General features: G+C 46.6%; 1 protein-coding gene across 1 annotated transcript in view; it reads left to right on the top strand.

Annotated features, from left to right (window-relative positions):
- Positions 1 to 9,506, top strand: part of CNTNAP2 (contactin associated protein 2) — a 1,362,616-nt gene extending 1,353,110 nt beyond the window's left edge. The window contains exons 22-23 of the mRNA XM_082693594.1: positions 438 to 518; positions 4,204 to 9,506. Of these exons, the coding sequence (XP_082549720.1) occupies positions 438 to 518; positions 4,204 to 4,403 (281 nt within the window). The 3' untranslated portion in view covers positions 4,404 to 9,506. The remainder of the gene's footprint in view (positions 1 to 437; positions 519 to 4,203) is intronic.
- The last annotated feature ends 18,315 nt before the right edge of the window (positions 9,507 to 27,821 follow it).

Here is a 27,821-nt window from a genome sequence, read left to right as displayed (position 1 = left end):
GCCAAACATAAGAAAAAGTATTCTAGTACATAAGTCTGCCTGTCCTGGAGTGGGAACAGGCTGAGAGAGAGTTCTGATTCTCTAACATTCCTCCAAAGGCTTTACAGCACTTCTCTGGGCCTCATGTCTGGGAGAACCAGGCAAACCCAGGCACAGAGGAGCTGTGACCGTGTGGAAATGATAACAAGATGGTCTGTCTAAAACTGGCATCTCGTCTGGAAGTTGTATGAAGAAATGTGCATCAGGACACCTGACTGGCTCAGTCGGTAGAGCATCCCACTCCTGGTCCAAGGGTTGTGAGTTCAAGCCCCCAAGTTGTGCATGGAGTCTACTTTTAAAAAAATAAAATAAAATAAAGCAGAAATACCCATCAAATTTGGGAGGATTGTTGGTATCCTTGACTCTTACATTTGACTGTTTCATGTCTTCCTCCGCAGCCAGTGCCGATTTTCCATATAATCCAGGCCAAGGTCAAGCTATAAGAAATGGAGTCAACAGAAACTCGGCTATCATTGGAGGTGAGTGATTTACAGAACAGGCTTTCATGTGCGCTACTCCCCTGTGGAAAGTAAAAATTTCAATAAAATCATAGTTGTAAAGAAAACAGTCATGTAGATTTTTACCTGATTCATTTTGCTAATTAAATATGACTTAAGATTGTAGAATATGGATGTGCGGACACCTAGCTGCCTTTGACTGCTGATCCTTAAATAAAGGAGGGGTGCGGAGCTAGCCAACCCCTGACCAGGCAGGGAGGTCAGCGTGCAGCCGCCAGGACGGCCTCATCCCTTTTCATTTCCATTCTGAGTCCCTCCCCTCCCAGATGGCCCAGGATAACTTACTCCAGAAGTAGGAAGGACTAAGCCGGTCTGCTTTGAGTTGTCTTAATAAAACTCCTCGGAATTGAATAAGCTAGGGTATCTAAAATACTCTAGCCTTCTTTCTCACCACGGACAACAGCAGAATGATGGAACTCTCCCAACACAGACCCTCCTGTCTGGGTCAGTACGGACATCCCTGTTGCCCACAGCCGCCTTCCCTGCCTGCACCTTCTGTCTTGGTTCATAAGGATGTTTCCTGCCTGTCTGAGTATTGCTACTGTGGTCAACATGTCAGCAGTTTTGAGCCCAGCCAGTCACCTTGGCTCAGCCAGTAGGTTTCTTTTCCAACATGGAGACAGTAGATGCCTCTAGAACTAGAATACATTCAGAACGCTGCTTAAATCACATTGTCCAAAGTTCTGGCGTGATCTTATCAAGGTCCTCACTGATTTTTGCTTTTTTAAGATCAACTTTGTTGAAGTATAAAGCAGACTTACTCACATGGAGCAGGTCAGTGACGAGTCAAACGGGCACAGCCATAACCCCCACCACAATCAGGCGACGGAGCATTGTCATCCTCGGAAGTGCTTTGTGCCCATCCTTTTCCCCATCCCAGTCCCAACCAAGGCAAGCTCTGATCTGCTTTATGTCTCGTAGATGACTTCTACCTCCTTTAAAACTTCACATAAATGGAATCCTAGAGTATGCCACCTGTGGTGCCTTACTTCTGCTCAACACAGTGTTTCTGGAACTACCCGTTGCTGCATGGATCGATAGTTTAATTGTCAAGTTGTATTCTATTGTATGAGCGCACTGTCATTTGTTTAATCTGCTTTCCTGTCGCTGTTTGGTTTGTCTCCAGATTGCAGCTATTTTGAATAAAGCTGCTATGAATATGCTTGTTGAAGCCTTCTATGAACATAAGTTTTCATTTCTCTTTGGTAATTCTAGCAGCACAGCTGCTGTGTGTTCTAGAAAGTGGATATTAAACTTTGTAAGAAATTGCTATCCAGTTTTCCAAAAATGGTTGAACCACTTTACATTCCCATAATTACTATCTGGGAGGTTAGGTTTGCTCCACAATCTTATCAACCCTTGGTATTTTCAGGCTTCCGAATCTTAGCCACTCTAGTGGATGAGTAGTGGTAACTCATTGAGGTTTTAGTGGCGATTTCTGGTGACCACTTGTTTTGAGCATCTTTTCACATGGTTATTGCCATTTATAAATCTTTTGTGAAATGTCTGTTTAAAACTATTTGGTCATCTTTTATTTTTTTAATTTTTTTTTAAGATTTTAAGATTTTATTTATTTACTTGACAGAAAGAAACATAGCTAGAGAGGGAACACAAGCAGGGTGTTCATCATCTTTTAACTGGATTGTTTTACCTCTTCTTTTGAGTTAAAATAGTTTTTTATATTCTAGATAGTTTAAGTTCTTTGTCAGACATCTGTATTGTGAATATTTTCTCCCAGTCTGTGACATGCCTTTTCATTTTCTTAGTGGTATTTTTTGAAAAGCAAGAGGTTAAAATTTTGATAAAGTCTAGTTTTTCAAATCTTTTTATACTTTGTGATTTTTTAAATTCTTTTAAATATACCTGTTCAAGGTTGTGAAGATTTTTTCTCTTGTGTTTTTTTCTAGAACTTTTATAGCTGTGGTTTCTGTTACTAAGTCTGTCATCACTTTGAGTTGTTATATAGTGTGGTATAAAGGTCAAAGCCATTGTTTTCCAAATTAATACTAGTTATTCCAAGACCATTTGTTGAAAAGACCATATTTTCCAAATTTAATTTCCTTGGAGCTTTTGCCAAAAATCAATAGGCCATATATGTATATGTCTTTTTTCTGGGATATATATATGGATATATAGATATATCTATCTTTACCCAAGACCATGCCTGCTTTATTGCATAATTCTTTAATCTCCAGCTATATCTTTTTTGTTTTTCAAAATCATGTTGGCTATTCTGGATGCTTTGCATTGCCCAATAAAATTTAGAATCAACTTATAAATTTCTACCAAAAAAAAAATTTTGCTGTCATTTTCATTGAGATTGTGTTAGATCTATAAATGGACATCTAAACAATATTGGGTACTTAAGTTCTTAAACATGATCTATCTATCCATTTACTGACATCTTTAATTTTTCCCAGTAAGGTTTTATGGTCTTGAGTACATAGCCTTGAACAATTGTATTCGGGTTGTTTTTATTATAAATGGTATTATTTTATTACTTTATTACTAGCAATATTTTTCCAACAATTTTTGGCTAGTATATAAAAACACAATTGATTTTTGTATATTGACTTTATATCTCTCCTATGACCGAGCTAAATGTATTCTTAGTTCTAGAAACTTTTTTTTTTAACATACCCCTTAGGATTTTCTTTTTTCATTTTTTTTTTAAAGATTTTTATTTATTTATTTGTCAGACAGAGATTACAAATAGGCAGAGAGGCAGGCAGAGAGAGAGGAGGAAGCAGGCTCCCTGCTGAGCAGAGACCCCCGATGTGGGGCTCGATCCCAGGACTCTGAGATCATGACCTGAGCCGAAGGCAGAGGCTTTAACCCACTGAGCCACCCAGGCGCCCCACCCCTTAGGATTTTCTACACAGATAATCGTATCACCTGAGAATAAAGAAAATGTTTATTTCTTCTCAATCTGCACCTTTTTCTTTCTTTGTTATTCATTTTCTTGCATTGGCTTGGGCTCCCAGTACATTGAAAGAACTACATTCTTCCATTGTTCCATATTTTAGAGAAAATCCATTTATTCTTTTGGTATTAAGATATTAGCTGTAGGTTTCTCACAGGTACCTTTTATCAGGTTGAGAAAGTTCCCTTCTACTGATGGTTTCTGAGATGCTTTATAATGAATGGAGGTTGAAGCTTGTCTGGTGCTTTTTCTCTGGTATTTTTTTTCATTGTGGTAAATTACATCACTTTATTCCTTTCATGTTAGACCAATCTTGCATTCCTAGAATTAACACCGCTTAATCACAAGATATTCTTTTCTGGATTTGATTGGCTAAAATTTTACTGAAGGGGACTCTTGCTCTGTAGTTTTGTTTTTTGTTTTTTTGTTTTGGTTTGTTTTTTTGTGATGTGTTTCGTCTTGGTATCAGGATGATGCTGGGCTTTTTAAATGGGTTGAACAGTGGTTCCTCCTGTCTGTTTAATTGCCTATCAATTAACACAGCTGTGAATTGATCCTGTTTCCTTTCAGTCCTGTCCATTTCTGTTGCAGTTCCTTTTTGGAGTTTTGTATTCTGTATGGGGGAGGGTGGTGTCTGAGGAACCCAGGCACCTGGGGGAGGTGGTGTTGGAGAGATGAGTCTGAGGTTTGTTTAATGACCAGTGCTTCTCCTGTCTCCACCAGGGGTCATCGCTGTGGTGATTTTCACCATTCTCTGCACCTTGGTCTTCCTCATTCGCTACATGTTCCGCCACAAGGGCACCTACCACACCAATGAAGCAAAGGGAGCAGAGTCTGCAGAGAGCGCCGACGCCGCCATCATGAACAACGACCCCAATTTCACAGAGACCATTGATGAGAGCAAAAAGGAATGGCTCATCTGAGAAGTGGCTCTTTGGCTATGGGAGAGGGAAGGGCGAGTTATTAGGGAGGAGGGAAAGGGACAAAAGCACCCTACTTCATACTCTTGAGCACACCCTTAAAATATCAGCACAAGTTGGGGGAGGCAAGCAACAGAAAATTCTGGAGACGGATTGCCACAAAAAAAAAAAAATACTTTTTAATATTTCTTTATAGCTGAGGTTCCCCTTCTGTATCAACTCAAAATAATACAAAAAATGCTTTTAGAGTTTAAGAAATGGTTGAAATTTGTAGGTAATACCGTCTTCTTTTGTGTGTGTTTAGAGGTGTTCTAAAAAACCCATGGTAACAGGGCAAGTTTTCTACATTTTTAAGAGCCCTTAGAATGTGGATATTTTTTCTTGAGAAAAGCTGATGCTCATGGCCTCCAGCATTCTCTTTCTTTTGCATATAGTCAATTTGTAATGGGCTATCGTAGTAACTAGTTCGTGTTCATACAGTATTTCTTTTCGTGTCCTGTAAATTGGAAAAGGAAAGAAAGGGGCAAAGAGAACATATTATCTGCCAGGTTTCAAAGAGTCCTCAATCTATGCCAATTCTCTGAGAGCTCCCGCCTGAAACAGGAAGGAAAGAAGAAAGAGAGCATGGTCCCTGCTGTGTAACAACAGAACCAACACAACAGAGAGAAGCATTAAGAACCAGGGAAGTAGTCTTCTGTTGGGATTGTTGGTATATCTTTCATCAAATTCTACAAGCCAGTACTGTTCTTGTGTGTAGTCCTAGACCTATTCACTGTCTGTGACTGTCAGCTATAATCCAGTGGTGATCAGCTGTTACAAAAGATTTCTCCTCTGCTTTACCTGCAACATGTTAGGTTATGTTGTATGTTTGGGGGGGGGGGCATCTCAATGGGGAATTAGAGCCAGATGTTAATGATTTGCTCACTCTGTTTCTTTTATAGTTGTAGCAAGAGTATGGACACTCTCTAGTGAATGCATAAATTAGGTTACTCTAATTTGCTTTAAGTCTCTAGTTTTGAAGCCCCTGTGACAAAATCCTAGCAGACCAGGTCCTCTGAATGGACATACCACAATAAAGCCAAGTTATGCTTGCTATCATTATTGCTTTACTCGGAATCATATGGAAAACGCTGCCATATTTTACACCATCTACTCCATGAACTGCTGTTCCATCCTAAATAGACACACTGCCATGTTCGGAGATATCTTTGACAGATACATTTGAACCAGGTTCATGACAAACCTGGTAACTGATGCTTGCCTCTCAGAGAATGGACACATGTAGATAGCTACACATCAGTCTAATCAGGAATCCTGACCAACTTTTTCCAACAAATAACTCCTGGATTTTATTTAAAAATGATTGACTTTGTAAACAAATGGGACAAAGCTCCTATTGAAGCATCCAAAAAATAATAATAATTTCATTTATTTATTTGTAAAAACCACACAAAAGTTATTTCTAGGATGACTACCATTTATGATCATTTTAGTTCAGGCTCTTAATAAGTACTCTTAAAATTTTTTTTCAGACTCCAACATTCTGAGGAATTAAAAAGGATCCCTTTTTTCCTTTTCCTGGAAGGGGGTAAGATGAGATTAAAAAGGTATTGTTGCTATTTTTCTGATAGTGTGCCTCAGTGAGATGGAAATTCTGGTTGTTAGGTTATATATACATGTTTTTCAAAATCCTCGGTATGCCTAACTTATTGGAGGATCTCAGCTTCTTGGGTGATGAAAAATATTATCTAGAGTTGCCAATGGCATATTGTACTGGTACATTACACATTCCAAAGGAGACATCGAACAGGTTAATTCCCATTGAAGTCAAGGTAACAGAACCAAAGGGAACCCCTTTACAGTTGCTGACCTCAGCCACAATCACAAACACACTTAACTTAAAAAGGTCTCAATCATTATTCCATAAACACATTGTCAAATGAGAAGTACGTGGTATGACTAAGCAGCTGAACCAGCTTGTAAGAATACAGCTTTTACGAATGACGTATTCAAAACAAAGCCTATTTATTTAACCAAGATAACGACCATGAAGGGTTCTTTCATGTATTGTCAAATGACAGAAGCAGATTTTAACCATTATGTTTAGTAGAAATGTTTCTGATTTTTCAAACCTATTTCCTAGGTATTACTTTTACACTTAACCCGTAATGCCAGATGGAAACTGATTACTTCGTGCAATTCCCATGATAGCGTTCATCTTTATGCATCGTCTCTGCACTTCCCCTTTCTTCCCAAAGTGATTAAGGCGTCAAAACAATCAAAGACAGCCCCTGATGCTAAAATGTTCTCACCCTCTCTCTCTTGCCTCTCTTCTTCCCATTTTCCTGCCATTAAAGATGAAGAACAAAACCCAACCCTTCTCTCACCAAGTTTGCAAACCCAGGGCGCCGGAAGGACTTAGAGGGATCAGTGGGTCTCCCGTGTCACCATCATTAAGACATACATGTGACACAGTTTTTCCATTTTAGGGGGGGTACAGTCGGGCTAGCAGACAAGACACTGGAAGGTGGATAAGGTATTAAGTAACTAAGTTAAGTGCCAAGTAAGTGCTGGAAACCCTCGTCTTCTCTCTGGAATTGTGGTCCTCACCGAAAGTCCTCGGGGTCTTGGTGAAGGCCACATCCAGTACATTCTAAATGGTAAATAATTCATGGGAAGATAAGGAAGCCTCTCTTTTTTCCAGCCCCCTCCCTTGAAAGCTCAGCATAGTGCCCCCTGGACAGCCCTGACATTGTGACTCACACTCGGTGCCTAGTCCTGCTTGTCAGTCACATTCCACACAGTGTGAACCTCTTTTATCCCAGGATCTGATCAAGTGAGTCCAAAGAGGCTGGCGGTAGCCCCTTTAAATAATAAGAACAGATTAAACAAACCCCCAGAAAGAAAAATTTTTAGAGACAAGAGGCTGCCGTACACTTTCGGGAAAAGCTGATGGTCGAGTGAGGGCGATCAGTGCAGGAAACACCATCTGGGCATAGAGCAAGCATCTGCGTTTTGAGAAGGGAGGAGCAGGACTTTGAAAGCAAAATCCGTGCCATTCTCAGCTCTCAAAATAACATATTCCCTAGACCCCAAGGAGACTAGCTCAGGAGGTGAGAGGTTGTGTTGTCAAGTTCTCTGAATCTTAATCCAGAAGCCTGTTTCCCCTTCTGACTTTCAACCAACTGCTCAAAAAAAGAACAAAGAATAAAGGACAGAGAGAGAAAGAGGAAGACTGTTCTGTGCAAGTTTTTATTAAGAAGCTAGAAACAAGGGTTTGGAGTGCATTTTGTTGGACAGTTTCCTATTGCCCTCCATTTGCTCCACAAGCATCCTTTACTAACAGGTGCAGGGATTCAGAGGCGCAGAAGAAGAATTGGCATGAAGAAAAGAGATCTTAGGCCATTCCTGAATGTCTTTGGAGTAGCCCCCAGACACCAGCAGAAAGCTGGGCACCAAGACAAACCATAGGAAGCACTTACGGAAGGAGTAGCTACCAGTTATGAAAACACGATGTCAGTGTTTGTCCAGAAGAAACTTCTATTTCCTTCTATAACAGGATCTGTTTTTTTCAATCCTCCCACTAACTATTTTTCTCCCTTTCTTTTCTTGTATGGTGTAAACATTTTGTTTGTGCCTCCAAACAATAAGCACCTAATTTAAACCTCTTAATACTGTTACCTTTTCACCATCCCGTCAAGCAGTTTTCAAAAAGAGAGGAAGGAGTTATTAAATTGAATTCCAGTTAGCCAGCCAAAATGGGTCCTAGGTTACTAAAAGTGGCAGTAGAACCAACTGATCCTGAAACTGAGGAGAAACACAACGGTTCTGGCCGACTTGGGCTAAAACCAATGGGTGCCATGTTTAATGTGATGTCTTGGTGAGGATGGACCCTGAGAATCAGCTGATAGAGTCCTAACCCTTTCTCTCTCCCCGACTTGCTATGTGACCTGGGTCAAGCCTCTGAACCTCAGTCCCTCTTGGCCCTGTATTGGGGATACAGTTCTGCCTACTTAAAAAGACCAATTGTGAGGTGCCATGCCTTCTTGAGGGCAGCATACTTTGACATCCACATATAAAGACCCAAGTCAACGGAGCCTACTGGAAGATTTACTTTCTGGCCTTTGGTTCTTAATCCCGCCAAGGAAACAATGTGGCCACATCCGGAACGGTACAGATTTAGGAGACAATTGCTCTACAACTGTCCAATTATTCATTAAGGAGACTGCCCGAGAGCTAACTTGTCAACCCTGGGAGATGCAACAGGCGAAGGCCAGAGAAATCAGAACTTCATGTGCACAAAACGCAGAGCTCCCATGCAGACGTGACTGACAGCTTACACACGCACCCCCTCCCGGTGCCCCTGGGCTGGCTCACACATAAGACAACATGAGAAACAAATGGGATTTTTTCGCATAGCCTAGTGCCACCTTGCCTACACCACACATACCCTGCATGATAATATTGGTGACTCTAGAATAGATTTCTTTCACAGCAGTATTTTCTGGATACCAATGGTATGTCACACTCATAGTCAATGAAATAAGGAAACCGTATCAAAAAGTTGATTGTCTCCCGTGGAGCAAAGACTGGCAAAAGGGTAGTAGAGATACGTGAGCACACAGGAATTCATATCCAACGCGCGTTTACAAGTTCACTTTCCAGATGAGAACGTGCTTTAAGAGCAGGTCTACACAGATGGGCTTGCAACATTTCCAAGGCTCGGTTTATTGGAAACAGCAACTGCTGGGTTCTGACATGGCTAGGAAGACATCCTCTCATGTGGGCCAAAAAACCATTCAGATGTTACTGATTCTGAGTTCGGTTGGGTTTTTATGTTTTTTTCAGCGAGCATGGTGACTGCGGAGGTCAGGGTTATGGAAAGCTGGGCTAAGTATTCTTTCTGTAAAGTCGATTAGGATTCCACCCTGTGAAATGACCCAAAAGTTCACTCTCTAAAAGCAACAGCATGTAACATAGAATGAAAGAAGGAAACTATGTATGTATGCCTAATATTCTTTGTGAATGTCTTTCATTTAACTGAAATTATATTAGAAACCAGATTGATAAATAAAAAATCCAAAATAGTTTTAATTATCCTAAAAAGCGATCCTTTGTGCTTTGTTCCACATGATTCTCTTAGAAGCAGTTTTCAACCGTCAGCAAAGAAAGTTCCAAGCACTGAAATACACATCTGTTGGGAAGATAATCTTTCTCAAAATGGAAGAGATGCAGTCACTCCTCACAGATGTGTGTGTCTTCAATGGATGTTTTCATTGTTAACCTTCTCTGACCAACCCCCACCCCCACCAACCTTCCTGGTTTTCTTAAGGTAGCATAATGGATATTGGCTTCATGTTTGGGGTTAACTTACACACAGCTTGATAAAATGTGGTTAGAGTTAAGTGATGTCCCGAATCCATTCTGAGCCTTGTCTGGAATGAGACAGTAACACTGGATAATGGACCAATGGATTCAGGCCAGTCAACTAGATAGCACAGATTTACAGCATGTCCAAAGGCTCGCGTCTTTCTAAATGCACTCCACGTGCATTAAGAGCTGTGGTCCTAAGTTATTATTCCCATGTGCTGGTCTTCAGTTAACATTGGGAAGCCATTTCCTTTTAATCAATGCTCGGTAACGCATTTAAACTTACACCAAATAAGTGTGAAGCCCAGTTAAAAGCCCAACCTCTCTGTTCTTTAGCAATGCCCAAGGCCAGTCTACAGAAACGACACTCCAGTCTTCCAGAAAGTTGTACCATGAGGTTCTTGGTGATTATCCAGCTTTACCATTGTGACCCAACAGGCAGAGGGAAATGTCGTCGATTCCCCTTGAGCAAAGAGAGCCAGCACTTACAAAAGTTCACAACAGATTTTGAGAGCAGGCATTTTAGAACTTGGCATCTCCACCAAGAAGGTGCGAGGCACAGCACCCTCACCTCCATTCCTGGTGCCTCCTACCATAAACCACGTGGAAATAGAGATCGGTGATTTCCGCGAGCACAGTGACTTCACTGGGCACGAGACAGGATCTGCTTCATGAATGGGGGGTAGAGAAGGAGAGAAGGCCGAAGGGAGAATTGCAGGAGGAGATTGGACTCTTTGTCAGTGGTGACATGGCATGATGGGCCTACCAGAACATCGAGAAAAGGAATAATTGCGTTATCTTTTGAGAAAGAGTTTGTATGGATTTATGCAGAAAGCTAACTCTTGACAGCAAATGGTATGAGTAACCATTAGCTCATGCTCACTTGTCCTTGGTCACTCTTCAAACCATGAAATCACTGAAGCCTGAGCTAAATAATCCTTATGCCTGACGGTCACTGTCTAGCAGCAAGCCATCCCCACGTCCACAAACACACCCAGCATGCCTACAAAGGACCGGAAGAGAACACAACCTTTCTTTTCAGATCACACTGCCATGGTCTTTCCATTCATCTTAGTTCATCTGCTGGGCGTATGGTAAGTAACATCTCTCGGGACAGGGTAAGGAAATGAACACAGATACCGAGTCTTCACCAAAGGAATGAAAACGTTTCTTTTGAGTCCCCTGACCTAAAGCATGAGAAAGTTAGTCATGTCTTCCAAAAAACAGAAATTCACAATTCTGAAATTTCAACTACGATATGACAGACATGAAAAGGGCCAAGAGGACGAAAATACTGAAGTTACTCTGTGTCAGAAACAGAAATTTGGAAGATAAAACTCTTAAGCCTAGGAAGATGAGAGCTGACATGGCACGCAAGGACAGGCTTTTCAGAATGACACAGAGGGTAAATGTGAGATTACTCCCTGAGAGCCAGGACCTCAGGACGAGGAACAAACTCCAAAGCTGGGAAGAAGTCACACTTAGGACAAGTCAGGGAAAGAACACTTTCTAGCGATAGTTAGTAAGAATGATTACAGGTGAAAAACCAACCCAACAACATATGATTAGCTCCCAAAACTAATTGAGATTATTTCAATAATGAACTCATTTTAAAGGGAAATCAAATTCTGGAATCAATTCATCTAAATGCTTATGGAGTACCTCCTAGGCACTGGCAGTATTCCAGATATGAAGGATTCACTGGAGAACAAGACAGACACATCCCTGCTCTCGGGAACTTAGGTTCTAATGGAAAGAGAGAGAGAAGCCAATAAATAATATGGAACAAACAAGACCTACGAGGGAGGGATTCATTTTAATTCATTTAATAGGATGCTGTGACAGCATGACTGAGTGGCTGCTTCCTACAGGTGGAGAGCTAAGACTTCACCACAGAGGGACAGTGAAGCTGAGAATTGAAGGGGAGGAGGGCCTTGTTCTAGATGAGGAAACAACTGGTGCAAAGGCCCTGAGGTCACAGTGAACTTGGAACTTAGGCCCAGAGAGTCAATGTGTCTGGGAGGAGGAAGGAAGAAGATACCACCCAATATGTGACCATTGGTTCTGACCAAATTCTGAATAGGAGAGACTCAAAAATAACAACTTGAAGGTTTATACAGAATATATGTGTCACAGTTCTCTAGAGAAACATCATCAGAAGGAGCAAGAGAGGGATTTATTTTAAAAAATTGGCTCTTGTGATTGTGGCTGGCAAATCCAAGTTCCATAGGGCCGGCTGGCTGGTTAGAACCCCAGGCAGGACCCCTCTGCTTTCAGGAATCCTCAGTTTTTGGTCCTAAGGCCTTCAGCTGATTAGGTGAGGCCCACCCACATTATGACCCATGATCTCCTTTACTTACGGTCAACTGACTTCCATTGTTAATCACATATGCAGAATACCCTCACAGTGACATGTAGACCAGTGCTTGATCAGCCACCCGGGCACCAGAGCCAGGCCAAGTTGACCCACAAAATTAAGCATCACTGAGGGCTCCACAAAGGCACCACAGGGTAGAAGGCAGAATTATCGGGAACATCTGTGCATGTGAGTCAAGCAGGAAATCGTTCGATCTTACCCTTCCAGTTACGTCCAGTAGAATCTGAAGTTCAGCCCAGCTCTTAACAATCTCAAGCAAGGAGCAATGGGCTCCTTGACAAGGTGGAAAACCAGACTGTCAGCGGTGGGACAGCTACCCAGGCGCAGCCCCCCACAGTCTCAAACTCACCCAACCAAGCCATGTTTGAAGATGTTCATCTTGGTGATGTTCACGTGGTCAGGGTCTGAAGGGAGTATGAGGAGGGGTTAGGAGGCCACGTTTTCAAAATCAGCACCACCATCTAGTAGCTTCTTGATCTGTGTTGCTTCATCATCTGTAAAATGGGAATAACAACAGAATTTAGCAGATGGGATTCCTGTAAGGACCAGTCGATGCATGTGAAATGCTGAGAACAGTGCGGACATAGGAAGCTCACTGTTCATGTAGCTTTATAAAAAATATTTTTATTGAAGGATGCCTGAGTGGCTCAGTCGGTTAAGGATCTGGCTTTGGCTCAGGTCATGATCCCAGGATCCTGGAATCAAGTCCCACATCGGGCTCCCTACACAGTGGAGAGTCCGCTTCTACCTCTACCCGCCGCTCCCCATGCTTGTGCGCGTGCGCTCTCTCTCTCTCAAATAAATAAATGAAAATCCTAAAAAAATTTTTTTAAAGATTTTTTATTTATTTGACAGAAAGAGACATAGTGAAAGAGGGGAACACAAGCAGGAGGAGTGGGAGAGGGAGAAGCAGGCTTCCTGCCAAGCAGGGAGCCCAATGCGGGGCTCAATCCCAGGACCCTGGCATCATGACCTGAGCTGAAGGCAGACACTTAACGACTGAGCCACCCAGGTGCCCCTTAAAAAATATCTTTAATGATTTGTAACCTACCCTGGAGAAATTCTTGTGAAGGTCCATAAAGGGGCATGTATAAAGACACTTGTAGGAGTGTCTTTGGTGGCCAAGATTTGCAGGCATCCCAAATGTTTATCCCAAGAAAAGCTGTTATGTGTTATGAGTTAGAGTGAGTGTGCTGGAGTAGACCACACAGCTGGCAGGAGTAGCAGACCAGCTTCACAGACAGCCGTCTGAGGTCTTTTATCTTAAGAATATAGTACAGAGTGAAAAGTGTAAGAAATAAAATGAGGTTCAGAAAACAAAAGAATGTATTAACACAAAATACCTACACACAGAAAAACAAAACATTTTGCAAGGGAACATGAATCACTAAGGATACATATATGAAAACATAGACCCTTCTATAAAATATATTTCACATACAAAATACTACCTTGGGATTACCTTGGGAGGGAAAAGAAACAGGAGCGAGGATGGAATGGAAAATAAAGTAAAACAAGAGAGACTTCGTATGGACGGATCATGATAAGATGCCGTACTCTGAGCAGTGCCAACTTCACTGTCAGACTGTGAGGGGGTTGGGGGTTCTAAGAGGAGAGACAGAACAGGAGTCTCGTTGCAGGGGGAGCGATTAAAGGAGAACCACGAAGGACTGATGCGGGGGGTGTGGCAGGAAATGTAACAGCCGCTACAGTAATTCAAGAAGTCAGTATCAGTATATGAGCAAAGGCAATATGCAAGGAGATGGACAGCAGAGCATGTTTGTTCTTTCAGTGCGGTTCGTGGGGATGCCTGGGTGGCTCAGGGGCGGAAGCCTCTGACTTTTGATTTCAGCTCAGGTCAGGATCTCAGGGTCATGAGATCGAACCCTGGGTCGGGCCCCAAACTCAGCAGGGAATCTACTTTTCTCCCTCCCTTTCTGCCTTTCGCCACGCCCCTCTCTTCCTCTCTCTAATATAAGTAAATAAAATAAAATAAAATAAAATAAAATAAAATAAAATAAAATAAAATAAAATAAATGCAGTCGTGTTCCCAGGGTTCTAGAACGGAAAGAAACCAAGGGGAAGAGGAGCTGCCTCTCTCCTCCTGCTTGGCAGGCTAACACACACCAACCACTTCACAAGGAGGTAAAGAAGATGATGGTTCATTTCTCCCGTGTGTGATTTCAAATGAACTCCTCGGGAGTCCGGACTGACCTGCAGATGACTCTGCCCATAGCTGGATTTCTGATTCATGGACGGAAGAACGGACACTGATTGTGAAATGATTTTCTTTCACGTGTGCCCAGGGAAACCAGCGCCACCTTCCTGCTGGGGATGTTCCTGAAGTTGGACCCATGGGCGGGTGTCCCCTGGTACCTACCTCACTGTAAAGAAAATGTACCTGGTGAAATCACAGATCTTGCTAGAGGCATGCCCGAGGCTTTGTCAAAAATACAAGAAGCTTCGCTAATATATTTCTGGATGATCAAGTTACAACTCCTCGAAATTAAGTTTACAGAGCTCATTCGCTTTTATCCCGAGCAGTAACCCTGGCATTCCCGCTCAATCATTCTAAGTGCAGCAGATATATTGGTAACCGCCAGACCTGTCATTACCCATCTCCATTTCAGCACTGCGGGGGCAAACTCTAAAGTTTAATTAGTATCCCCGTCTGGTGTAATAAAACACAAGGCCAGGACATATGGGAAAGAAAAATGAGTCCATGTGAATCCTCTTAAAAACATGAAACTGGCGAAGAGAGCAAAGCAGATAGCTGAATTTATCCTGAATCGAGTTACTTGCCTTGACGCCAATACCGCATTATGTGATTAATTTCAGAGAAATTATTTATTCTCCTCGAGAAGACAGCTCTTCACGGAACGACCGAGGGCAAGGAACGAATCGCAGAGACGGGGTCACATGCCCCACACGTGTGGGTTCCCGCCCCGACCAGTTCTCAACATAATCCCCAGCAGATGCTCCAAACCTGTGTCCCCGGGGAAACCAGCTTTGGCCTGTGACATAGACTCTAACAGGGGGAGGAAGGGATATTACAGGCGAGTTATCTAAGTGAGGCTACCACTCATCTAATCCTAGGAAGGGGAAAACAACAATTTGGGGGTAGAAAGCATCTATTCTAACTATATTCGGGGCATTAGCACACAGCGGCAAGAACGTGCTGGTGGATTCAGCACTGGCCGGCGAGTCAGTTAAGGGTTTTAAGAGAGACCGGTGCCGGTCTGGGCGTGGTGGCACAGACTGAAGTCACTTTTTTTTTTATTATTAACATATAATGTATTGTTTGTTTCCGGGGTACAGGCCTGTGAATCATCAGTCTTACACACTTCACAGCACACACCATAGCACACACCCTCCCCAATGTCCATCACCTGCCACCTCACCCCTGCGCCCCCTCCCCTCCAGCAACCTCTTTCAATGAGGAGAGGCATGCAGTGGGAAAAAAAGAGCAGGTTAGAGGGAATTCTATTCCAGGAAAGCAAGTCACAATGGTCAGCCTGGAAAGACAGTGCAGCTAGCGAAGTCGGTCAGGTAAACTATCCTGCCAGGACCAGGGTTGGGAGGGGGCTTGTATCATTATTACCCGCCAGGGGTGGGGGGTGTCTCTTGATTATCCTGATACAAATGAAAGCAAAGTAGTCACAGGGCAATGGCCACCCCCATTCTAGACATTGAGGCTCAAGGGCACACTCATGGGAATCTTAACGGACCTCCAAACCCACAGACTCCTCTGGGGGCACCTGTAATTTTCATCAGTGCAGCACGACCACCCTCCCGCCCCCGAGAAGAGATGGGGACGAGACATCACCTGCGGCGTAGTTCCAGCAGGGAGAGGAGCCATTCTGAGTATCACCCACATCCTCGCCGACCGAGGGCGGTGGGTCCCAGCCCACGGCGGGAACCCAGCTCAGTCCAGCCTGTGAGCGAGGCGGGGGAGAGGCTGTGTCCCCAGCTGACTTGGAACCCGGACATAAGTGAACCGTGGCCAGACGTCCTGATGTGACACAGTCCATAACAGCCTGTGACTCAGCGTGTGTTTCTTTCCTAGGGCTGCTGTGACCACTTACTATAAACCTCGATGTCTTAAAACAGGAGAAACGTATTCTCGCCCAGTTCTGGAGCCTAGAGGTTTGAAATCAAGGTGTTGGGAGGGCCCCTGATTTCTCTCTCTAAAGACTCTGGGGAAGAATCCTTCGTTTCTCTTCCGGCTTCCGGGAGCCCCAGGCATCCCTTGGCTGGCGGTAGCATCACACCAGGCCCTGCTCCCCTCGCCCCATGGGTCTTCACCTGGCTTTCCTCGTGCATCTCTTCTGCTAAGGACCCCGAGCCTATTGGATTAGGGGGCCACTCTACCCCAGTGTGACCTCTTCTTAAATAATTCCATCTGCAATGACTCTATTTCCAAAGAAGCTCACATTCACAGGTACCAGTGTTAGAGCTCCACCGCCTTTCTTAGGGGAACATAACTCAGTCTCTAACAGTGGACAGAGGTCGGTTCTGTTGGGAAGACCTCGCTAATACCCGTGAATGTGCTCAGTCATAAAATCGAGCCTTGCCACGAACATCCTGTGTGCTACACGGTGTAACACTGGCACTGGTGGTGAAGATTCAACTATCTTAGGTAAATAAGTCTTATGATAATGCTGGTATAGTGATAATCAAATATATTAAGAGTTTATTCGTATACCTATGGGTGGTCTCATAAGTGTATTATTAGTATGGAACTTAGGATCATCAAACATATTAGAAGGTAGAATGAAAGCCCCCTCAGGCTGTAATACCAACAGAATTTCTGTCCTGAGGAGCATTTGGATTTAGCTAGCCACCAGCTCCAAGAGCCAGGGGGACCAGAGGGTGAGCTGAATGGAGCTGAACAGGATAGAGTAGAGATGAGAAAGGGGGCCTCTGGTAGAGAGACTTGAATTGAAACCAGATGTTTATCCTAAGGACAACAAGAAGCCAGGACAGATTTTTAAGCAAGGGACTGGTTCACAACCACTGGCCTTCTTGCTTGACCAAATATTTAAATCCTCAATACCTATGGTATTGCCAAAAAGTCTGGTTTTTGTCTACCTTCTGCCCACCCCGTCTCCCAACCTCATCTGTTCAGCCCTGCTCCTCAAGTCACAGTCACCAGCAACGGACTTTACCCCGAACTCTCCAGGCCACCAGTGGTCTGTTTCGAGGAACCCCAGGCGTGCTGTCCCCATGAGAATTTCACACACGTGCATGTGGTAACAAGCCAGAAAATCTATTTCTTTTGCGTCTCAAAGGTTTTACATTCTTCAGCATCTCCTGATATATTGAAAATGCCTTTACCTGCAAATCCCTCATCAGCCAACACCTTCACGAGTCTGTGAGCCGGGATGGGGAGGAGGTCTGAATGCAGATGAGTAGGGCGGGGCCAAGCTGGCGAAGGACCCCACGGTTGCCCGTGGGGGAAAGAGGAGAACGTGCTAACTAGAATTCGACCCACATTGGCCTTTGCAGAGGGGCTAACTCTTTACGAAGAGTCACAGATGCAATCACTGGAATCAGAATTTGGTTTGGAAGTAGAAGTAGCTCTGTGCCTGGGGGGCTCAGTCGGTTAAGCGTCTTCCTTTAGCTCAGGTCCTGATCCCAGAGTTCTGGGATGGAGTCCCACATCAGGCTCCTGCTCAGCCGGAAGTCTGCTTCTCCCTCTCCCCCTCTCCCCCTCCCCTCTGCTCAGGTGCCCTCTCTCAAATAAATAAATGAAATCTTTAAAAAAAAAAAAAAAAAAAAGCAAAGGAGCTCTATAGTGCTTATGGGTGCCTGAGCTGCAGTTCTCGAAACATTATCTTAACTTCTCCTCCCTCTGCTTACTACCCTGGAGCAGGAAAAGAGAGGAGGTGCCATCCTCTGGACAGTACTTGTCAGTCTCCAGATGCATTTTTTCACAATACCGTACGTCCCAGTGAATTTACCGGGTCACTTTAAACTAAGGTCTATATCCGCATCTTGAATAAAGCACATTTCATAATTTAATCCTGCCCTCTCTTTTCCTCCCACCCCTGCTCTTTCTGCCTACCCTCTCCCACAGCCTGAGAAGGCGCGCAGGACTCCGGAGGTGAATTACGACCCCGTTTCGCGGACCCTGATTCCTCCCTCTCCTCTCCCCCACCGCGGTATCACCTGGTGGCTCTCTGCGTGGCTCTGTGTGTTCCTCTGTTAAGCGATTTCCTACCCCCCCACCCCATGAAACCACAGACACAGCGGGAGTTTATGTATTAACCAGACTTGTCAGAAGCGGGTAAGACTTCTCGCAGCTTCCTCTGAGTTACAGGGAAAGACATAGATAAGAACAATGTGCTTTCGGCCGTGTTGGCTTGGACCGCGCCTCAGGTCTGTCCTGAAAAGCTGGAAGAGGAAACTATGAACCGGCACCGCAGCTGCGGTCAGACACCAGTCTTGGGGCAACAAGGGTCTGTGGCCCTGATTTTTCTTCCCGAAGCCTCCAGAGGGAGCGCTGATGCCGGCGATGGTCAAGCAGGTGGTGTGATGAAGTCCGCTTCTGGCCAGGAAACAAGCCGAGCCGCTTTGGGGTGTAAAACAAAGACTTTGGTTAAATCACTAAGAGCTTGGGGAGTGTTCTTTGTTCAAAGCCTAACCTGGTGGCATCTGTGCTAAGAGGCTTCAGGCAAATCCACAAACACTGAGCACTGCTAGGTGTCGAGCGCAGTGCCCGACGCCGCGATCAGAACAGATGGAAACCAGACACCAACCCTGTCTCTTCTAAAACTCCAGGACACACGCCCACGAAACTCTAATACTCAGGAGCATGTAGCAGGTGCTAATTTAAAAGTTCAGGCAAAGGTGTAGCAAGGAAATAGAACAAAAGAAGAAGAATTGGAAAGTCAGCGTAGTTAAGCAGGCGATAATTTGAACCCAGAACCAACGGACCCACTGGACCTTTCCAACAGTTTAACTTGATCTTACTAACCCTCCAATTCCTCGCTTGTAATATGGAGATGGTACTAATAACCTCTTTATTCTGTTGTTCTAGAAAGGATTTTCAGAACAGTGCACATGCCCTTCACAGCCCAATGGCTGGCACGCAGTAAGGGCTCCATAATCCTCAAGACTTTGTTTCCAAATTATTGTGACATCAGGTTAGTCTATGACCACAGAATTTATTTTAAAACTTTCCTTAATCATGGGTGAACCTTGAAAACATTATGCCAAGTAAAGTAAACCAGACATAAAAGGAGAAACATTGTATGCTTCAGAAATATCTAGAGATTCATAAAGACAGAAATTGGAATAGGGGTGACCAGGGGCTGGGGTGCGGGAATGGGAGCACTGGCTTGATGGGCAGAGTTTCTGCTCCTGGTGCTGAAGCTCTGAAAACGGCAGAGACGGCTGCACAACCATGAGAATGTTCTTAATGCCATGGGATTGCACACTTAGAAAAGGTTAAGATGGCCAATTTTTATGTAATAAAAGGAAATAGAACACAATAAAAAATGTTCCTTTATATTCCATTGTGGAGGAATAATAGGTTAGAGAATGTTTTCATTTTCTTTTTCTTTCTTTCCTCCTTTTCGAGAGAGAGTGAGCGCGCGCTCGCAGGCGTGGGGCAGGGGAGGGGGAGAGAGAAAGAGCAAACCCTACGCAGGCTCCACGTACAGCTGAATCTTGTGACCCTGAGATCATGACCTGAGCCGAAACCAAGGGTCAGGGGCTTAACCAGCTGAGCCACGCAGGTGCCCTCAGGCTAGTCACTGTTTTCTAAAGAAACTAGTTAAAGATAAAGTTTCTTTCTCAGTCCACAAGCTCAGTCCTCCTAACAGGTGCTGTGGGACTCTGGTTCTAGAGTTATCCATCACCCCCTTGAACAGCTTAGACCAGCTTCTTGCCCCCTCCCACCCCGGTTCCCACTCAGACTCCACACACACCCCCCCGCCCAGCTGCCCCCACACAGGGAGAGGTTCCCAGGTGGTGCTGCTCACTCCAGCGCGCCGGGATCTTTCTGGAGCAAACACAAACAGGAGAAGGATTAACACAGGAGTTTGTGCTTCTACGAGCCTGGAAGTGAGGGGAGATGTAACCTCCTCTGCCTTACAGGGAGATGGTAAGACCCGAGAATGTGCTTTTAATCACTTCTGTTGGGACTGCTGGTTCTAGTGCCTTCTGGAGCCCGATTTCCATCTGAAAAGTGAGTACCTCTCCCCAGTCCTAATTTGTAGTAACTTCCCTACAACACCTCGGTTTCTCAAGTACAAAAGAGCTGGGCCAATGAAAAAGCCCCTCAAAAGGAATGGCTGGTTAGAATTTTTCCTTTAGGCTTCTGTTTTTCTTGTGAGGCAAAACAAACCAGGAGACCATAAAAGGTACTTTTTACGTTGTTCTGGAAAATCCAGGAAATGGCGTGAGGCTGTTCCCAGAGTGAGGCTGTCCTCAGCGTGAGGTTATAAAACCAGGTTGATGGAAACCACAGGGCTATGGGAAACGGCCCCTGGTGGGTCAGAAAGTTCCCAGGTGGTGGGTCAAGTGCCGCCCCTAGACGCCCTGTGCCCTCATGTGGTCCCAGGACCCCAACGCCCTCCTCTGGAAATTTCCAGCTCTGCAATTCTGCAGCAAAATTCTATGAAATTGGTACCAAGCCAGAACAGAAAGATTCCATATTTGCGACTGAGCACCAAATTCAAATTCAGAGATCCGTGACTCGAGGCTGCTTTGTTCCAGATCGCTTGGCTGTGGGGGTGTCCTGGCATCAGGTAGCCACAGGGACAGAGGTTCTTAAAGGCCTCCTGGTCCTCACTACAAGACTCAGGTGCTTGAGATCCAATGATGACCCTGGATGGCCACCTTTTCCTTTTTACCCAAATGCTGTTGAAAAAATAAATGTGTAGCGATGACCGTGGAACTCTCTCTTGGTAGTTTAGTGGCCAGTGAGTTGGATTTCCTTTCATTCTGATCTTATCCTCAAGTTTCGATTGGGATGCTTATTTCTAAACCCCGCCTGAACACCCACGAGAAATTGTAACTCTCCCAGGATAGCGCAGGAACGTAAACCTTCAGACTCGCTTTCCTTCTGGGGCAGGGATAAGGATCCCTTAAGGGACAGTAAGATACATCACTGGGCAGGGGGGCGGTGGGGATGTGGGAGTCACACACAACCTAAAATATGTCTTTGGAACAGAATAGCTGCTTCCTCCAATGTCCCCAGCAGGCAAGTTAGCAGGGTAAGGACTAAAACCTCGGCTCCCTTGTGGGCAGAGCACCTGCAACATTGTGGTTTATAAGACATATATGCTGGGTCTTAGCAGAAGGTTCCTGGCTCACAGGTCCTGAAGCTCTTAGGATTCTCAGAGTAAAAGTGCGTAGGAGCATCTTCTGTTAAATTATTTGATCTCTTGTCCTGGATGCCTGAAACCTCCTCAGAGCCCTAACGGGGAGGTGGATGCCTTGTTATTCCAAACAAGATCCCCTCCCCACCAGAGTTTGTGTTAATGAGGTGACTTTTCCGAAAACAACTAAGGGCCGAGCTGGTTGCCAGGGAACCGCCCCTGTGTTGGGAGGGTTGGAACTTTGTGTCTCATCCCTGACTTCTAGGGAGGCGAGAGGGGCCGGAAGTTGAATCAATCAGGTGACTTCATCCATGGTAAGGATGAGCCCTCCATTAAAAAACCAAAAGGATGGGGTTCAGAGAGCTTCCTGGTTGGTGAACACATGGAAATTGGGGGAAGCTTGCGGAAGCTCTGGGCCCTGTTCCCCCTTTGCCCTGTGCATCTCTTCCGTCTGGCTCCTCTTGAGTTACAATACACCAGTGGTCTAGTACGTGAAAGGTTTCCCAGAGTTCTGTGTCCCTCTGGCAAATGAACCAAACCTGAGGGGGTGGGGGTTGGAACCTTCCATCTCTGGCTCTGTCGGTCCACAACACAGATGACATCTGAAGTTGAGTGTTTGGGGACAGCCCCGTAGGACTGAGCCCTTAGCTTGTGGGGTATGATGCCCTCTCCAGGTAGATGGTGGCAGAAGTGAGTTGCAGGGCACCCAGTTGGTGTCTTGAGACTTGCTGGGATGATGTGGGGACAGACAGAGGGGGTTGGGGGGACCCCTCCTCCACAACATTGGCATTGAGTCCAAAAGCACTCTTAGTGAAATGACCAGAATGTAGTGGGTATTCCGCACCTTGGGAAGGACGGACCCACAGGCAGGGACAGAATGCCGTCACATTGCTTCCTGTGACACCTGTGACAGGGCTTCTGCTGGAAGGACCTTGGTGATGAGGGAGTCTCGTGTGCGTTATTTATGTGGACTTGAGCCCACCACAAAGCCAGAGAATGGTCAGCATGGAGGGCTCTCCGAAGGCTAGCGCAAAGGGGGCCCTGTCCCATCGGCCTTTACCCAAAACTGAAGAGTACATCATCACAAAACCCTCAAAACCCACGACCAAGTGACATGTCCGGGACGGAGGGAGGAAACAGGCAAGGACTGGACCAGAGCGAGAGGAGGGGAGGGAGAGAGCTGTTCCGGGTGTTCTGCTAACGCGAGAGCAGCAGACGCCTCGCCTGACTCCAGGCGACGTGAACATCTGGGTGCACGGGGACGAACGTGCCTGGGCCACGGACTCAGGCATGCAAGGGAGTCACCCCGCCATGTGTCCGTCAGGAGCCCTGCCTGCTGCCAGGAGCCGAATTGCAATCTGGTCACTTTCGGGTAGATTTCGCTCATTCAGATTTACACGCAAATCCAGAGTTCTTGCTCCGCATCGCTCTCCGAGGAGGAGTCCAGGTCCCAGGAGAGCTCTCGTGGCCTCCTGTTTCCTGCCGGCTCCATGGTGATGCCCGACCCCCGCCTGGTCTTGTCCCCCATCTGTCTCCAGGCCGGCACGGGCCGGGGTGCGGCCATGTTCTTGTCAGACCCCACACCGGACAGGATCCCTGCATCTGCCCCCCAGTCCCTCGAGCCCAGGACCTCCTACAGGGAACCACATGCCTCGGCTCGTGGGCGCAGGAAGCCTTGACCGTTCTGCCCGCTCTCTGACAAGTGAGCAGGAAACGGAGCCTTGATGAGCCAGGAGCCCGGCCGCATCGGGTGTCTCAGGCCCTGGGGAAGACTGCGTAAATACTTCCCAAAAGCCAGTGGAGGACTGTGAACAAGGGAGGAACGGGAACATACTTACCTTTCCAAGTGGAACGGAAGTGGATGAAACGGCGCTAGGGAGACACCTACCCCAGTAGCTGGAGAAATGGTGGCGGCTGGAAATACAGCCGTAGGGGTGGACGCCGTGGGATGTAGGGTGTGTTCTGATGGCAGAGACAACAGGGCTTGCTGGTGGGTTAGGTATAAAGTATGGGGGGGGGGGGAAGAAGACGACTCAGTGATTAATTCTGGTTCTGAACGGTGGTGTCACTGCTGGAGATGGGCTAGACTGGGCGACCCAGTGATTAATTCTGGTTCTGAACGGTGGTGTCACTGCTGGAGATGGGCTAGACTGGGGACAAGGAGGGAGGGCACGAAGCCATGTGTCGGCCTCCTGACACCTGAGAGGCTAATCAGCCATGCGGAGACGGCCAGCACGCCATCAGGATGCCCCTCAACAAAGCCTAGTAAAAGAGGTCCCAAAGGAGAAAGGTTAAGGGTTGCCGGATTGCAAGACAGACCAGGTTGATGGAGGGGATGAAGCCGGTTCAAATTACTGGGGTCCGTGGGGCCAAAGCCAAACTTTCTTCTCTCAGGGAAGGCGCAAAGTTCCGAGTTCAGCAGCCTGTGCCCCCCGACTTGGCCCAGCCGGACCCCGGCCCAGCCCACCTAATCCCCACATCGGAGCTGGGTTCTGCATTTCAGCGGGCCCGGGCAGGATGTGGCTTCCTGCCTCCGTGCCAGCACCTTCCCCAGCAGGGAGCTGGATCCCAGACCCTTGCCACCCCCACGCAGCTGGTTGGAGTCTGTCTGTAAATAAGCAGGACCCCCAGGACCCCCAGAGCCGCCAGGACCCAGGCAACTGTGCTTCTAAACACCAGGCTGAATCCCCCTTGGTCATTAAAACCAGGCTGAGTCAGTCTCAAGTTCATTACATCCCGGGGGCAGCCAGCTTCACCCACCCCTCCCCGCCCACAGCCACCCAGGCCTTGACTGTCGCCGGCCCAAGCACCCAGCCCCAGCACCCCCTTTCTGAGGCAGCACGTTTCTCTTTAAACACTTGGCACAATTCAAACAGAGCCTTCTTTTCTGGAAACGCGGCACATTCACACAGCATGTCACGTCCCATATGCTGTGAGGAGCGGAACCCACCTGTGGCAGAGCGGGTTTGCGCATGTTTATTGAAAAATAATGAGGGAAAGCGATCTGATTTCAGGCTTTCTTGGGAAACTTGTCCTGGTAATTTGGACAAATGACTGGCGTCTAGATGACAACAAACATGTTTCTGGTAATTAACTGCAAAATATCAGAAGGCTTGCACTTGCGTTCCGAGCCACACGGCCTGCCCTGCTGGAGGGAGTGTGAATCCGCAGCCGCGAGCCTAGCAGACAACACTAGAGCATCTCCAGAAATTGTTCGGCTCTTGCTTGCCAACTGCTAGCTGGAGAATTTCCTTGCATCTCACTGAGGAAAACTCCGGAGGACCGTGTCTGTCCCTTGCCCGAGACCTGCCCCCTCCAGGGTAGGAAGCGGCCTCTGCGTCTGCTTTTTGGCCCAGAAGGTGCCGTGGGCACAGGATGGCCTTGCCAAGCGCTCGGGGAGGCTTCCTGATGTCGAGTGACTGCCGAGGTTTTTGCAGAAGCTGCTGGGAGGTTAGGAGTTAGAAAAGCACAATCCTGCTCTGTGATTGTTGACCCTCAAAAACTGGTTGTTCCCACTGACCATCCCCTAGCTGATGTCATATCTCCATCTGAACACACAGCCCAGCAGAATTGTATTCTTAGTCCTAGGTCTGGGGGCTAACTTAGAGATAATATTCATAAAAAGTTAGAAATTCCTATTAAAATGTACAGGGTTGTAAACTGGAGTGCCCTCCTTTTCGACAGCTTCTGCCTCCAGAATGCTTTTTAAAACTTGTTGGCAATCCGGGGCACCTGGGTGGCTCAGTGGGTTAAGGCCTCTGCTTTCGGCTCGGGTCGTGGTCCCAGGGTCCTGGGATCGAGCCTCGCGTCGGGTTCTCTGCTCAGCGGGGAGCCTGCTTCCCCTCCTCTCTCTGCTTGCCTCTCTGCCTACTTGTGATCTGTCGGGTAAATAGATAAAATCTTTAAAACTTGTTGGCAATCCTACCTTTTCCTTTTCCTTTGGTCCAAACACTTTGCAGTGAACACCCACAGGGCACTGATCAAGTCACCCTTTGTCAAGTACGGGAACGTTCGATCCTTAATTTTTCTGCGGCCGCGACGCGTATCAGACTTTAGGCAGGAGGGGCCCTCAGCCCTTCTCGCCAGCCTCCCCGTTATCTTCCTCTGCTCAGGCTGTCACCGAGAAATACCACAGGCCGGAGGCTTCGGCCACAGAAATTTATCTTCTCACAGTTTTGGAGACTGGAAGCCCAAGGTCAAGGTGCCCCAGAGTGGGCTCCTGCAGAGGCCTCGCTCCTTGGCTCGTGGACAGCCGCCTTCTCCCTGTTTGCTCCCGTGGCCTCTCCTCTGGCACAGCCGTTCCGAGTGAGCCCTCCTCTTCCTGTGAGGACTCGGGCCCTCTTGGATTAGTCCCACTCTAACGACCTCATTTTATCTTCATTATCTCTTTAAAGATTCTATCTCCAAATGCATTCGTGTTCGGAGGTTCCGGGGGTCAGGACTTCAACATGGGCATTGGGCGAGACAAGATTCAGTCCAGGCACCCAACTTGCAGAAGGGAAAGTTGAAAGACCTTCTTTCCAACAGCTTCGCCGAGGGACACCACGTTTCCGGGGCCGGGCCGGGCCACACCCGCTGGGCCAGAGAGGAAGCCGGGTCAGCCCGGGGGACGGTGCGCGACAGAGCGACCAAATCCGACAAGAACCCCTTGTGTCTCGGCAGGTGCTCAGCCACCGAGCGGCTGCTTCTCTCAAAGACTGGGGGAGAGAGTAGACATCCGAGAGCCTCTCTGTAGAGAAATACTGCAGGACCCCGGGTACCAGGGTCCCCGTGACTTCCAAAATGCTTTGTTACCTGCAGAAATCTGTCTTCTTTGCTTCTTCCCTTCATCTTTCCTTCCATGGTTATAAAACTTACAATCTTTCCAAGATTGGAACTGGATCAAAGGAGGAGCCAAGTTTGCACCACGGTGCTGAGGGGTCAGACATATTCATCTCCGGGGAGGCAGAGGGCACAGGCACAGGGGACACTGTGCCCACGAGCTATCAGGTAGGGCCACAGCTAACTGAGCCAGACTTTCAGTGCCCCTTGTTAGATGACAAGGCTGGGAAAAAGCAATGAGTGTGTTTCTCCAAGAACTACGTGGCTGTGCTGAGCTGTGTGGCTTGGAATGATTTCTCAACCTCTTAGGCCTGTTTTCTTACCTGACAGATGGGAAGAATTAAAGTGTAAAGTGACGTTCCAAGTGCCTAGTGCAGAATAACAACCAACAAATATTCATTGCTTTTATGAAACTTCTGGGGCCTGTAAGAAAGGTACAGGACTTTAAAGAAAAGGATATTTGCTTGAGGTGGAGTAATCCGGAAAGGTTTCATGGAAAAGGCAGTTCGGCGGTGGATCCTGGAAGGATTTGTGGGATTGTGCCTGCTAACTGTGAGGAAAGGGCATTCCAAGCTGGCTGTGGGCAGTAACCATGTGGGCAGGAAGCCAGACAAGCCCGGAGAGGCGAGAACAGGGAATTGTTCCCTAGTAGAGTTTCTAGATTCCTAAAGGGATTCTTCTGCAAGTAACACCAAAAACACCAGACATTCATTATATATTTACTGAGTCCCAGGCCCCACGTGAAGGCCTTTATGTAACACGTCTGCTCACTTGCCTCTCAAGGCCGCCCTGTTAGCAAGTGTCCCCGACTCCTACTTCGAATGGATTCCCAAGGTCACACTTCCAGCCAGCAGTGGGGTCAGAATCTAAACCCCGTTGTTCTGTCTGCAGAGCCTGTGTGTTAACCTGGAATCCGCCCGGAGGCTAGTTACTAGAAAGACCAGTCGTGGAATAAATCACACGTCTGTGCCGATGAAAATGGGACGAGAAGCAAATCCACTGCAGGACCTGGGGCCCTGCAGGGTCTGGGCAAACCAGTGAGAAGTGCCGTGGGGAACTTCCCGCATATTTGGGGTCATTGGTTCACCATGATTCTAGAACTTCTGTTGCATTTCGGTCTCAGAGCTACCTCTGTGAACGCTTCATCCCTCCTCACAGCGAGCAGAGAGCCAGACTTTCAAAGTACTTCAGGTTCCTGTCCGTGGGCGCAACTTCAGCCATGTCACTGGGAGCAGATGATGACGAGGTAAAGCCCTGTCCCTCAGATACCTTACCTTTTCTCTAGAACTTTCTGTGTAGGGCAAGGTCAGAACTGAGGGCTGAAATCCTGCCTCCCCCAGCGCCTTGTTGGTGTATCTCCGGCAAAGCTTTCCAGGTGACACGGCCTCAGGGGCTGGGCACCCGACAGGTTTGTTTATTTGCACATCTAAAATTTCTTCTAAGATTCCAAGATTTTTTAATCACGGAGCGGAGTCTATCGCGTATCCTCGGCTCAGAAACCACACAGGATCCTCTGAGTGAGCC

Source organism: Mustela nivalis (genome assembly GCF_964662115.1).
Source record: "Mustela nivalis genome assembly, chromosome: 12".
NCBI lineage: Eukaryota > Metazoa > Chordata > Mammalia > Carnivora > Mustelidae > Mustela > Mustela nivalis.
The sequence above is the reverse complement of the archived record's forward strand: the minus strand, read 5'-3'. Positions and strand labels throughout refer to the sequence as shown.